We start from the raw sequence: 15,029 nt of genomic DNA, 5'->3' as shown, positions 1-15,029 counted from the left end.
TATGCGTGTCTTTGTCCACGCATAAGGTGCACCGAATTATAGGACACATTACATATTATTCCCTGTCCCTCCAGTAGGGTGACCAGACGTCCCCGATTTCTGGGGACAGTCCCTGTTTTGGATGACCTGTCCGCAGCAAAAGCTGTCCCTGGAAATGTCCCCGACTTCGGTGCATCATGATGGAGTAAAAAGGTTCAGCACAACAACAGGTATTTACCCAGTTTTGCCACTATCCCGACGTAGTAGAGCTTTGCCGAACGCGTCTTCCCCGCTTCATTGACGTTGCAGTTCAGACAAAACAAAAAAGACTTTCGGCGCTTAACAAAATCAGAGTTGCCCCGGTTTTCATTAGAGAAATCAAATCTGGTCACTTTACACAGCTCTCTCCTGAGAGGGAGAGTTATCCGTCTCTGCCAGGAGGACAGAGCAGTTGGACTACATTGCCCTTTTTCTAACATAAGGCCAAAATAAACATAACTCCTATATTGAATTAACTTACTTGGTTTATTGTTGCTTGCCTAGCGTGTAAAGGGCATAATGCTGCATTCCATTTTTTTCTCTGTAGTCGGAATTTCCAACCTCCAAGTCAGAAATTTCTACTGGAATGGCTCCTAAAGTCAGAATTATGTCTGAAACAATTCCCTAATATCTAATTTATTTTTATTCCTACTTAAATCTCTAAGCAACACCTCTCTTTCCTGAACATATTTTACATACATTCTGAAAAAAAATGATATATGTTGTACTGTTTATAATTTTCCACAATAATTACAACAACCTGTATTATGCTTACTAATTATTTTAAGAGTACCATTTAATCCTATATGTCCAAATCTTATTCTACATATAACATCTTCTTTTTGTTTTTTAATTCTATTACATTTCCTCAATTCCCCAACTTTTAAGAAGGGAGGCATTTTTGTTTAGGGCCTAAATATGAAAGGTCATCCAGGGCAACATGCCTCACCTGTCTGCAATCAGCTTGGATGAAAATTAAGCTGTAAAGTGCGTTGGTGCTGCAATCACGGAGCTCTTTATGCGGCACAAACTTACTTTAGGAGCTCCTCAGACAATTGCGGCCTTTAAAAGCCTCCTTTAAATAAAAAGTACCACTGACAGGCAGCCAGGCAGGCAGGCAGGCGGGTCTGGCGGCTCCGCCCCGCTCCGCGTCACGACGCGCCGCTCCACCCCGCTCCCCTCGCTGCTGTCACTCTTCAGGGAAACGCTCACACGGGAGGTGGCAGCACTCCGTAGTCTTGGCGCTGCGATAAGCCCAGAGGTTGTCTTCCCTTCTCCGCAGGATCGGCTCCAAGGGGTCAGACATGGCGGAGACCGGAGGTGCAAGTGCGTACGGAGCCGCGCTGGCCGGAGGAGGCTTTGACTTCTACAAGTTCGTCCGACAGCCGCAAACCATCGTGCGGCTCCTGAGCTGGGTGAGCGAGCACTGGTTGGAGGAGCTCAGGGTTGAAAACAGACAGAGGGGAGGTTTTTAATCTGACACGATGAGCACAGGTGGTCTGTGGAGAGAAGCGGAAAATGTTTAATGAAGCGAACTGGAGAGGTAAAAGTCGGTGCGTCTCCGGCAGGCTGGCGGCGCGTTTCTTGCGTCGCGCTGACAGATCGACCCTGGGGACAAAAAGACGCTCACATGCCATCTAGAGTCTCTCTTCCGGGAGTAGTTTACCATCTGAACACAGCTGTTAATCTCTGACCTAAAACTCTTGTTTCCATGTTGTGCAACAGTGGAAACCGATAGTTTACCTACTAGTCTTGTGTGAGGACAAATTAGGGGGATTCAAGCTCAGGGGTTTTTCTTCCATACCATCACCTGTTGCTAGGTAATTTATTTTTTTATTTTCTTTGGAGGGGAAACTCTTAGAATCACTGTGAGACAAAGTGAAATATTCAAATACTGTGAGCAGGGCCGGATTCAGGAGGGTGTGGGCCCTTGGGCTATAGAGCCAGTTTTAACCTACACAGCTTACTCGTGCAAGCTTCAGTGGTTTAAAATTAAGGTATGCATCATGTTAGATGATTTTAAGTGTTTCTCTCATGAGAGTAGACTTTTTTTTTTCTTAAACGAGCAGCAGAAAATGTGATGTAACAATGCCAGGGCGGTACGTGCTGATGTAGGACAGTCAGGTCACTGAAATTGACATGAAAACACAGAAGTGGGAGGCGTTAGGCACGTGGTTGAAGCTCACAGCTCCGTCTGACGGGCCCAGGAGGTCAAAGGTTAGGTCAGAGGAGGGTGTGTGACGTCATTGCTGACAAATAGTTGCGTTGTGGGTCCTTTAAATCAAAACCCAACGATTTACCCCAAAAGCTCTGGGTGCAGGACCACTTCAGCCCGGCCCAGACTGTGAGCACGGAGGTTTGTCCGTCCTTGAGTAGCTTCCAGTGGAATAAAAACCCTCCAAGCTCATGTTGTCTGGTTGACATATTACTGAGGAACGACCACCTCCAGGTGATTCCTGAGACAAAACACGTGTTTCAATGCAGATAAAGTTCCGTATTCAGGCTGTCAGATGAGGGCTGAGGACATAACATGCCCTTGGCTGCGCTGGTTGTTTATGTGGAGACTCTGTGTGTGTGTGTGTGTGTGTGTGTGTGTGTGTGTGTGTGTGTGTGTGTGTGTGTGTGTGTGTGTGTGTGTGAGAGAGAGAGGGAGATGAAGAGTGTGTTGCTGGTAAACAGGGGCTCTGAACAGGCAGGTAAGGCGATACCTCTCGCCACCTGCTGACCCCTTTCTGTTACTCCTGGTCAGCCCCGTTATTTACGCCGCATACTTGCTGCAGCTGTGTACAGCCCATCTGAAAGTCCTTCTTTCTAGATCACAGTTTATATCTGGTGCTTTAGATCCTATTTTAATCTTGTGGGGTTTTTTTGTTTTTTTTTCTGCAGTCATACCTTTCAGGTCCCATGATGTGTTTTATCTGCTCTTGGTTTCAGGGAAAGTCAGCATACAGTGGATCTTTGTGACTGGAGCATAATAATAGAGGAAATCCTGGTAGAGGTGTAAAACTAATGTTCTGTGCAGTTTATTCAAACATAGTAGATTTGTCTCTAACATAGCACAAGTCACTTTTTTGCTTTTGTTTGACCCTGCCGTTCTAGAGACGCTCTCAGCATTTAATCCGTTGCCAATAAAACTTTTACTACGGTGGCTCTTAACATTAAGCAATGTGCTCTGTTCCGACCCCAAGCTTAAAAAAAAGTACCTAATAACATGGACGATGAATGTATTGTTATTTTAGTGCGCTATAAACTAGCTGAGTTTTCAAGCATATACATGGCACTCATTTTAGTAACATTACTGTAGAGTTGAATTTAGGAAATGCTTGATCTGAAATGACTGACTGGGCTCCCTAATAGTAATGAAAGTTTTATCAACGTTTTGTCTGCAAATAAAGAAAAACTTTGTTCAGAGTGGAACAATAATAACCCCACCAGTATTTATTGTAAATTGCTGAAGTGGTGAACACCTGCCTGTCTATCTTAACATGCACATCATGATGTTAATATACAGGATGTCTGTAGTTGGTGTGCCGGGCGGAGATGTGTCCCCTGACAGGGGACATCAGCTCCTCATGCTGGACCCCATTACATACAGCATCAATGAGCTGATAGTTGGTGTCCTGGAATGAGATCCGTCCACCACGGGGGCAGCAGGTCCTCAAACTGGGTCCTAGAAAGATGAAAGTACCACAGGAAGCGGCGGTCATCAGCGCAACTGTAGGTGGTTTTAGCTACTCGCTGAACCGGGTGCGTCTCTGGAGGACCTGGTGGACCCAGGGGCGCCGACGCTGTTGTCTGGCTTTCCACATTACAGACAGCACCGTGACTCCGTAAAACAGACAGGAGGAGCAGGCTAGCAGATAGACGTTCCTCCTATTTGATGATGTGGTGAAGCGGGCTAGGGGGAAATGACTGAGTTGTCATCGCTGATTGTTTCCGACATAGAGGTGAAATGTCAAGCGTCCAACGGCAGGAGATCCAGGAGAATTTTATACACCTCTACTCGGCTCTATCATATATATATATATATATATATATATATATATATATATATATATATATATATATATATATATATATATATATATATATATATATATGGCGCTGAATCACATTTCGAAGTCACCGCCATATTGGAAGAGGAAACTGGAGCAGTTCAGAGAAGTTGCCTCATTCAGGTGCTGCATGGAAATGTACCAGCAATTCGCAGTACAAACCAGATCTACTGCCTTTATGTTTCATACTTAAGAACAAACATATACTTATGATTGTATTTATTCATTATAACATTGTATAAATGTATTTGGGCTCCATTGCGTCTCCTAGTTTACTCATTGTGCGTTAGCGTAAAATCACACTTCGAGTGACGTGGTCTTGTTGTGGTAAATATACACAAAAGTTCTTCATTTACTAACAAATGGAGCAAAAACAAGGTGTAAAACACAGAAATGTAACAAGCCAACAGGGCACGACAAATTCATCGGAAAACCGTTTTATTCAACCAGAGAGCCACTGGCGTAGAAAACAGTAAAAACACAGCAGGTGACTGGGCCACTTTTAAACTTCCTCCTCTACGACTATTTTTCAGCTCCAGCTGCATTCTCTATCCCTCATTACTCATTTGGTTCATCACCAGCAGGACGGCTACCTCTCCCTGGTGTCCCACTTGTCAAACGGCTCCCTCTTCTCCTGTCCTCCTCCCTCTCCGCTCTTGTGGAGGGAGCTGGTGGCATCTCAGGAATCACATGGCAGGCAGCTGCACTCTAAACGAGGTCACATGGTGCAGCAAGTAATCAGAGCGGAGAGCAGCGACCGCAACCACGGGGCAGTCAGAGGAACAGTTTAGGGGGGGTTTAAAGTGTTAGCACAGAGAAACGGCACTATTTGTGACAAAGTTTTAATCCTGTCATTTTCTTATGACTGTGAGAACCAAATAAAAGTTGCTTTTAATTGTCCTGCCTCCCATTGTCCAACAGTTGAACCCATACATTTTGTCTCCAAATCAACTAATATTAAGTTCAATCCAGATTTCTTTTAGTTTTCCTTTCAGAGCTTTCCTAAGATGAACCAAACAATTTACCCTGGAGGCTAAAATAATGTAGAAATGTTTGCTTTAAAACTCTTTGCACTCATGGAAAATATTCAAATTGTAGTTAATGGCTAAACCTTCTCTGATCCTTATACCCACTTTGATCTTTTCCCCGTGTCCGTGTAGGTGTTCGGCCTGGTGGTGTTTGCCTGCATCACCACAGAGGGCTACGTCAACTCTCCTACCAGCCCCGATGCGAAGTGCATCTTCAACCAGAGGGACTCTGCGTGTCAGTATGCTGTGGGCGTCGGAGTGATCGCCTTCCTGGCCTGCATAGGCTTCCTCATGCTGGATGTCTACGTGCCCTTTATGAGCAACGCCCAGGACAGGAAGTACACTGTCATGGCGGACCTTGGATTCTCAGGTGAGTGGGGAACTTTATTAGACCTGTACAGGACTAGTTTTTGTTGTTGTTGTTGTTTTATCCGAGTTTAGCTTGGGAACTATATCAAATGTGCAAAAAAAAAATACAATCGTGTGTTTTTATTGTATAATATAGTATGTGTTTTGCATAATCTACATCAAAACAGTTTATTAATGTAGCGCCAATTTACTACACATCATCTCAAGGTACTTTACAGAGTCAGTTCCATGAAATCATGCAGGCAGCCCGATTACAAGTTTTCTACCCGAGGGAGCCCAGCAGACTGAATCGATTACTGTTGAAATTAGTCCTGGATGAGGATGTACAGTCGCCTGCATGGTGTTGCTGACTTTGCAGAAATGCCTCGTACTGAGCATGCATGTAGCAACAGTGGAGAAAACAAACTCGCGTTAACGGGAAGAAGCCTCCAGCAGAACCAGGCTCAGAGTGAACGCCCATCTGCTACGATGGACTGAGGGTTTTTTTTTGTGTTAATATTTTTATTAGGAGGAAGAGAGACATTACCTGAGGGTTTGAGAAGACGGAGCAGACACAAAAAAAAAGAGCAGAGCAGGTTCTCTGGTTTCTTAACTCAACAAGCGGGTCTGCTTTTATAAATTGTGCATTTTACAACATTCAACTAGCTGGTGTGTACTCGAGATGCACCTCTCAGATTCTGCAGTATCTTCACCACGTCTAGAAGCCCAAATGCTTTGCGTTTTGGCAATATTATAAGCTATTTTAATAGTTGTATTGGTAAGCAGGTACCTTTTTATAAAGTGACCGGCAAGTGTATTTGCCGTGCAAAGCAGGCTGAGAAGAAGTTTGCCACCTCCTGTTGGCAAACTGTCCCCCCCCCTTCTCCCCCACTGCTTGTAATCAGTTCTAACCAGGTCCACTGGACTCATAATAAACAACCAGACCTACTATCAATCAATCAATAAATCAATAAATTTTGAGAAAAGTCTAAACAAGAAAGCAGACAAACCGCTATCAACAATCACACAACGAGGCAATCAAGAATAAGCTACACATTTCCTCACTCTTTCTGACATTTACTACATTTTCAGTAGCCTGGCCAGCCAGACTGGCTTGCGGCGTAAATAAACACTGTATATCACAACATGGAAGGCCGGCGGTGGAGCTCGATTTCAAAAGCAGGACTAACAGGGTCAGCAGAAACAGGTTGAAACCAATCAGAGAACCACGGATGTGAAGCAAACACTAAGCAACGCACTCCGTCTTAGCTCTTAGAGAGAATAAAGGGCGTCATTAAACCATCGCTCTGTTGCGGCTGCCATCTTGACTGTTATGGTTACAGAAGAGCGCTGCTGCATTATGGGTAAAGAGTGACGGATCGTAAACTCCCGCCTCCCGCGCTGTGATTGGTTCAGTAAGTTTCAGACCGGAGAGTCTAAGCCTGTCCAGACCGACAAGCTGTGTATTGAACACACATGGCGTCTATAAGTCAGTCTGGCTGGTCAGGCTACATTTTCAGTGCAAACAATCCACAGTTTCTGCCAAAATAAAGCAACAATGACTTTAAATCTTTATTTTGTAAGTGCTGAATTAAAAGACAACTGAACTTCTTCCTTTGTTGCTTCTGAACCGAGGTGGCCCTTTGGATGATTTAGATGATGGCATTTTGTGTTGACCTAGCTTCAGTTCAATGCATTTTTAGACATGTTTTGTACTTATTTTGACAACAGATAGTTTAAAGTACTGCTCTGTTGGGAAATATGAAATTTTACTTTGGTAAATAATATGCGCCAGCAGGATGTTGCTCAAAGTAATATTTTGGGGTGATCATGGGTCATTTTCTGTCTTATTTCAAGTCAACTTAATCAGAATCAGTTGAAACTAAGTGCAATATAAAATCTCCAGAAAATCAAATGCAATTAAAGGACATTAAATGGGACATTTAAGATTTTCTTTTCTAATTTGGCTCTAGAAATATTTGACTATCAAGAGAAATTAACTTATGCATAGCACTACATGGGTACAAAAAGGCAAAAAAAAAAAAAGGGCTAATAAAGTTTGTAATAACAATGGAGGCTGGTAATCAGTAACCAGGTGTGTTGTTTGTGTTTTCTGTTGTTGCTTTAACTGCAATTGTAACATTTAATGACCAAATATGTGACTCTTCACACATCATCCGGAGCTTTACCTCCAGACTTAATGACCCACACACCGTCGCCTGTTCCCCTGAATGCACTAATGACTTCTTCTCTGCATAACTCCGTACCGACTGAGCTGCAGGGTGGAGCGGGAGGATGACCCTGCAGATTCTGATGAAATAAACTCTTATCAGCTGCGCGCAGCACACTTCACAATCAGCCATTCTTCAAGCAAACAAAGAAGTGTTAGTTTGAAAAGGGAGGGAGGGGGGGGAGAAACGCTTGTGCTCAGTTGAGCAGATGGATACACTTTTAGCTGTTGTTTCTGTGCAGGCCGGCGGGAATGTTTGCTCTTCATATCAGAGTTTGCAGCTGAGTTTTATCTTTTAATTTTTTTAAAGTGTTTTTGCACCCGTGTGTCTGTGTGTTTTCCAGGGGTGTGGACCTTCCTGTGGTTTGTGTGTTTCTGCCTGCTGGCCAGTCAGTGGGCTCGCACACACGATGTCAGGGCGATCCCTGAGGACGCTGCGCGAGCCACCATCGCCTTCTCTTTCTTCTCCATCGCCACATGGGTGAGCACAAAGGCCGCTGTGTTGTTTTGTCAGGCTTTCAGCATCGGTTAGCAGAAACATTATTTCCCCCAACCCCAACCCCCGAGTGTGATGGGGGATGATTTGGTTGTTAATGAGCAGGAAAGCATCTCACAGATTTCTTCTGGGTGTAAACAATGATCAAATTACAGAGCCAAGCCTTAAGTTTTCACACATTTTCAATCAAGAATACTTTTACATTAGGACTTATGTTTGCATGTCTGGATGCTTGGATTTTTTCTTTCTACTCCACATGCGTCTCATTTTTTGGGTGTTTTCCAAATGGATCCAACGCGTGGCTAGATGTTTGGGGCTCTCCATGTCTGTGTTTGTGCTGCTTCAATGGGTCCTGCATAGACAATATAGAAAAAAAGCATATTGATAAAACAGAAATCATATTGATCGACGTCGATAATTATCAAAAAATGTAAAACTTATATTTTAAGTGCAACCCTGGCAATTTTATGCTGTTGCTTAATTAATGACCTAATTTTGGAATCAACCACAGCCTTCCAATTGTAAGATGACACATGTACAGCACTTTGAATGTCTTGTTGCTGAAAAGTGCCATATAAATAAACTTGCCTTACTCTCCCCACTAAGCCTCTTAACGCCTAACATATTTGTGACTTTTTTTTATATACTTAAAGGAGCAATAAGAAAAATTTCAGTATTTTAGATGGAGCTAAAAAAAATTGTGATGTGAAGAACCAAAAGTAATATTTCAGATGGACTGTATTATGACGTCACATCGCTTCTCTCTGCGTTGTTCTCCAGTCTCTCGTTTACATGGCTGGGCTGTGCGTGTGTTGGTGAAATGTGAACAGCTGTCAATCAGGGCTTAGCCCCTCCCTGCCCTAAAATACCACCGTCAGAGCAGCGCAGCGTTGGAGCAACATGGTGCAGAGCACTAACCTGACCCTTGCCAGATGGATGTTGCTCCACCTAGCTTCACTCACATCCATCTGGGACATCTCCCATAGAGAGTGATTTCTTCAACCAGTTTTATTGTCCAGCCAATCAGGACGCAGGGCTGGAGTTTCATAGATGTGACGTAGTGGAGAAGCGACCGTGACGTGAGACTGTTTTGATTCAGACATCAATGGCGGCTCACATGGAGGAAGCAAGCGTTAACATTGATGCTGCTATTTCTTCCGTGTTGTCCAATCTATCTAATATTGTTTCATTAAAAGAAAATCAGAGAACGCCTCTGAAGGCTTTTGTTGGTGGAAACGATGTTTTCGCCCTTCTCCCGACCGGATTTGGCAAGTTTTGTTTTCCGGGTTGTGCCCGTGGCGGAGCGGTTAGCACGAACCATGTTAGGAGGCCTTTAGTCCTCAACGCAGTCGGCCCGGGATCGACTCCGACCCGCGGCGCTTTGCCGCCTGTCTTCCCCCCTCTTCCTGTCAGCTCACTGCCAATAAAACGCGTGCCACTAGAGCCGCAAACACATTTAAAAAAAAAAAAAAAGTTTTGTTTTTTCCTGCGTCGCTCTCATCAGCATCACGGTTAGCTTCGGTGTGAGTGGTTGAAATAGCACGTCGATGAAGATGACAGAGAAGTGGCTTATCCAATCATATGCAAGGATTTTTGATAAGGCCCAGCCTTCAGTAAAGGAAAATCCTATGGAGAGGTCCCAGATAGATGTGAGTAGAGCTAGGCGGAGCGAAATACATCTGGCTAGGGTCAGGTTAGCAGAGCACCCCCACCTGATCAAAATGTTCTCTTGCTAACAGCATTATAAAGTTATGAGTTACTTACTTCTTCGCTTGAAAGATTCCTCCGAAAGGTGATACTTTTCTACTGTGTTTTTATCATTTACAAGTATGCACATAGGAGGTGACGGGTGAGAAGGGAAAGGAGGGGTTTTGTTTTGGTCTTCAGAGAGTGTTCAAGCATCACCTAGTGGTGAAATATCACTTTTTACTCCTTTTTTTAAAAGTGCTTAAAATGTCTAGTCTTCTTCTCTCAGTGACAACTTCCTTACTGAAGGTTGTTTATGGACCTGGTAGCGCTTGTGGACGTTTGCTCATTGACTGGTGGGTATTTGTAAATGAACTTCTCACTTCAGATGAATTTCACAGCAGAAAGGTGTATTTTTCACCAGTTTACTCAGAAAAGCTCAAGATGTGGTCGTCTCTGTCAAAACTCGTTGCAAACAAACGGTCCTAAAGCTCGTCTGTGTGATTTTAAACTGTGGATGAGCTGCAGCGTTTGCTTTAGAAAGCGGTTGTTTCCTTCTTTTGCACATCATTGTTCACATGTCTCCTTATGGACGACTTGTAAAGGTGTAGTTGCTCTGCTGTTGCCACTGTATGACCTCACCGATCGCGCCTGTGGAGGCTAACAATGGTGTTTAGCTTCCTCTGTTTGGAAAGAAACAACATCTAAGGCATGTTGGACTCCAGGCTGCCTCTGTATGTTTTTGGAAGCTTTTTTTGGCTTAGCTAGCCTGTTGGGCAATGACGGCTCCATTTTTCTTCAGGTCTTAGAAAGGTCTCGACACATCAGGAAAACATCAAAGAATTGATTAAAGCACAGCTCTAAATTAACCTTCATAATTCCTGCCATAGGGGCTTCTTATTTTGTTTGTAATATTGGATAACCTGCATTTTAAAGCACCGAAGACGATGTTTTTCTGTAGTAGAGTTAAGAAATGCCCTTGATTGTGCTCATGCATGCACAGGTGTAAAAACGGGATGCTTTCAGGCGGTATTACACTTGATTCAATTATCATCTATTCCTTTACACTGTGTTCCTGAGAACGATCCAGAAGGCAATGTTCATGAAGCTCTTTTGGTAAAATGTGTAGAGCATTTAGTAAACTCAAATGCATGTGAAATAAACGCTCCTTAAAGTAATTTTTTATCTACTGTGGCCATTCCGGCCTTTGCTGGGAACATCTCCGTTCCTGTAGCCGGCCTTGAGCTGAATATTGCCTCCGGGTAGAGAGACGTCTTGGCAAACTCTCCCTCTGAAAGGTAAATCGACAGGTTTGATTGAATAACAAGTCTCTTTGGCCTACATGTGATAGGCGCTATCAAAATGTAGACAGGCCAGCGAGTCAACACTTCTGCCTGCTGGTGAAAACTGACTCTGAGAAACAGAGAAAAATATGAAAAAAAGATATGATTTCAAACTCTTTCAGGGTTGCCATTAGGAGGTCATAAGTCTTTGTCCTGTTGCTTAATTGAAATATATTGGTGTGAGTATTAATAGAGTATTAATTGGAAAACACAGCTATGGATTTCTGTATCACCCATATAAATATACGTATGTCATGAAACCCACGCATTGCTCCTAGAGATGCACCGATATCGATATTGCAGTAAAAAAAAGTATTTTATTTTTACATTTCTGTGATGGTTAAATTTTGTAAAAAAAAATTAAAACTATGCTAACTGAATTTTTCAATGTAGGTCATAGACTTACACACTGATTTTTCATATGCCTTCTTTCAAAACTGTGAAAAATTACCACATTGCTTCATTTAAAACCCACACAATCCAGGCTGTGATGTGTTGTTGTTACAGAACAAAAACTGCATGACCAACCTCCTTCCCTCTTAAAACACATGCACAAAGGGGAACTAGATGGAAATGAACACCGGTTGTGAATATCAGCCCAGTTTTACTTATCAGCCCATGTTAATGTCGATATATCTTGCATCCCTGCTTTCTCCTGCTGATAATATTTTCACGGGGAGCAGTTTGTTGAGCTGCTAGTCCAAGGTTGGCATGTTTCCTCTTTGTTTTGATATGACTTGTTGACAACTTGGATTAGCAAACTTTATTCCAGATTACATGACATAGACATATAGGTATCTGCAGCAGCCAATACAATAAGTTAACTATGAATGTCACTGTAAATAATGGAAAAAAATAATATGGTTTACTATGGAAAACTCAAACCCAGGTAAAATAAATTGCACGAACTAGAGTACGATTGTGCCACCAAAAATGGACCGTGATTTTTATTAAGTCATGACACAGGCGATCCCATGTGACTTGCAGGCCAACACTACGGGACATGGCTGACATAAAAACACAACGAAAACTAACAAAAATTAGTGTGAATCAAGTTTTACTTTATTTTGCTACCACAAGTCAAGTGCATCCAGAAAAGTTGAGCCACACAGCCCTACCAGTGGGAAATGACTCAACTGGCTTAAGACGCATTTTCTGAATTCACCTTTTGAGTCTCGATTTTAAAGAAATGGCAGCATTATATGGGTACATTTATGGAAATGTAAATACAACTGTAACTGATTCAAGAAGATGAGCTCAAAGCTCAGAGGTCCAGCTGAAACGTCGTGGTGCCAGATATCCCAGGATGCTGTCAAAGCGTGCATATAGAATCATATTCAGCTAAAGGGGAGTGATGTTTTTTTGGCTCTTAATAGCAACTCTTCTACTTTCCATTTACACCAAATCCTGACTTTTTTTTTTTTTTGCATCATAAAGCCATTTTGTCTTTAGCCTTGATTTACTGCTGGGAAATGTTCAAATCTTCATTTTTCTCTCCTCCTGCAGGGAATCCTAACCTACTTCGCCCTGGGCCGTTTCCGTCGGGGCGTCGGCGACGCCAGCATTCCCACCTACACGGAGCCGCCCGCGGATCTCCACACTCCCTACCCCCCCACCTACGCGCCCACCTCCTACAACCCCACCACGTACACCCCCACCACCTACATCTACCCCAACAACGAATCGCAGAAGCAGCCCCCCTTCACCTCCAGCCTCCCGCCGCAGGACGACTCCGGCTACCTGCCGCCCAAATACTGAGGCAGAGGGGGGCGTCTCCAGTGGATGATGCAGCGCTCCGGGTCATCCGCGGAGCGACGTGGCGCCGCACAGACGCGGGGCTCCATCACACTGGTGCGGTTTCACGTTCAATTCAACACACTGGGAGCACCAAAGCCTCACTGCGATACAAGGAGTGCATGTCTTCTTTTTTTTTTTTTTTTTTTTTTTTTTTTTTTTTAAGATCAGATTTGAAGACATTGAAGAGGCTTGAGCAATGCGACCTTTGGGCGAGCGGTAGCGTTTACCTCAGACGGGCGGAACCTGCAGGGGAGAGGTAGAGTCATGCTGCAAAGAATCCTGAAGAGGAACAACAATCAGAGAGGAAGAGTACTTTCTTTCTTCTAAAGACAGTCTGGTTATGTGTTGTTGTTTTTTTGTTTTTTTTTGTGGATGCTTCTTTTCCTTGAAACGACTCATAAAGCTACAGTAATATGATTTACCAAATTGGTGATAAGGTTTGTGGAGGAAAAAACAAAAAACAAACAAGTTCATGTTTTTATAACCATGGATTTTGTAAATGTTTTACAAATACTGTGAGAAATCACCAGGAATGATTTTTTTTTTCTTCCTTTTTCTTTTGCTGTCTAAACAAATTAAAGCCATGAAGATCCAGCATTTCCTCCAGTCTGACCATACTAACGCTAACAGATTTGTCTCCAGTAAAAAACAAAAACAAAACAGGTTTACATTTGTTGAACTGACCTTTAAACTTGCAGCTAGCTTTCAGATCGAGAGGGAGGAGCTTTGAGATAACGCAGCACTTATTTAACAGGTCCGGCCCACTGAATGCTTCCTTCTGCACACTTTCCGTGCAGCGTTTCTTCCTCCATCGCCTGAGACCAGACACTGACATTAAGTATCTGCAGTTCACAGGCTAACCCCCCCCCCCCTCCTTTTATAACTGCACTAGTGTGAATCCCTTTGATTTGAGAAGGACTTGCAGTTCGTTTGCTCTGTGCCAGGCGCGAACAGGTTTGTCTGCTCTGTCTGATGCAGATCGTTAGGCGGCCTGATTATTGGTTTTTGTTTCATTGTTTTAAGCAGAAGTTGAACCTAAGAATAGATTGTGGTATTTGTTTGTTTTGCTCGAGTCATCGGTGCTAACACGTTTCTCTGTTTCATTAAAAATATGCAGAAATTATTGTTTTTTAAAAAAAGAAAACTTCTGCACATAAGACTTTGTTTGTACATAAAAATTGTCATGTAACATTGAGAAGCCATTAATGGGATAAATTAACTACAGCACCCTGCAAAGGTAATAATGCATCCCGTAAAATACTCTGCAGTTTGTTTTTGTAATGTGACAAAGGGTAAAGAGGTTAATTGGAAGGGGAATGCTTTAGAAATGTACTGTACAAACAGAAACTGCAGAAACTCTCTGTCTCCCAGGGAGTGAGTTCTGGCTACGTATGGCGATGGAGGAAGGAAGGAACAAACGTTTGTATCTCAGAGCTGCGAGCGTTTTCCTCCTCAGGGCAATAATTGGGTAGGAGGAGGAGAAACGTCTGTGTTTCCTTAAACTGGTTTGGGAACCCAAGGGCAGCGAGTCTAAAATGTGACTAAATCTTTTGGTAACATCGAGGTTGAGTCGGCTGCGTTCAGAGTCGCATGCTGACCGCGTAGTTCTTGACTCTATTCTCCGACAGCGAGATTTAAAGCAGCTTCTTTTTTTAAAATGACTCTTTTCTTTTCCAAATGGGCCGTGAATCACGTCGGCCCAAAAGCGACGAGGCCCGGGTTTTGTGATCTGCTGCAAATGGTCCTATGATCTCTGATGAATATCTGAATCATGTGCATATTGTTTGGTTTCTGCTTTAAAATAAAGGATTTGTGGATGGGAAATTGTTTGTTAAATATTAAACCCAGCTGTTTTAAGTTTCTTGAGCACCCACACACGTCACATGAGAGAATAAAACCGTTCAGGATGGGATTTAATTAGCTTTTTTATCCAGGTAACCAACTGGTACACGGATGTTACGTCAAGGTTGTACGTTATATTTTTAAAACGTCATAGATTAAGAACCTCCCCCAATCAGCCAGTCTGCT

The 15,029-nt window shown here is 43.1% G+C and overlaps 1 protein-coding gene across 2 annotated transcripts; it reads left to right on the top strand.

The window, feature by feature from the left end:
* Positions 1-1,193: 1,193 nt before the first annotated feature.
* Positions 1,194-14,844, top strand: syngr2b (synaptogyrin 2b). Of its 2 annotated transcripts, XM_036137266.1 has the most exons (5): positions 1,194-1,433; positions 5,234-5,471; positions 8,024-8,160; positions 12,711-12,998; positions 13,063-14,844. In XM_036137266.1, exons 1-4 carry the CDS (start codon positions 1,323-1,325, stop codon positions 12,960-12,962), a joined length of 738 nt encoding a protein of 245 aa, XP_035993159.1. In that variant the 5' UTR covers positions 1,194-1,322; the 3' UTR covers positions 12,963-12,998; positions 13,063-14,844. The 2 variants fall into 2 exon arrangements, with proteins under 2 accessions (XP_035993159.1, XP_012705413.2); XM_012849959.3 differs by having other exon boundaries at positions 12,711-14,844.
* The last annotated feature ends 185 nt before the right edge of the window (positions 14,845-15,029 follow it).

The sequence above is a fragment of the Fundulus heteroclitus genome, chromosome 5 (assembly GCF_011125445.2).
Source record: "Fundulus heteroclitus isolate FHET01 chromosome 5, MU-UCD_Fhet_4.1, whole genome shotgun sequence".
NCBI classification, from domain to species: Eukaryota; Metazoa; Chordata; class Actinopteri; order Cyprinodontiformes; family Fundulidae; genus Fundulus; species Fundulus heteroclitus.
This window is presented reverse-complemented; position numbering and strand designations above follow the sequence as displayed.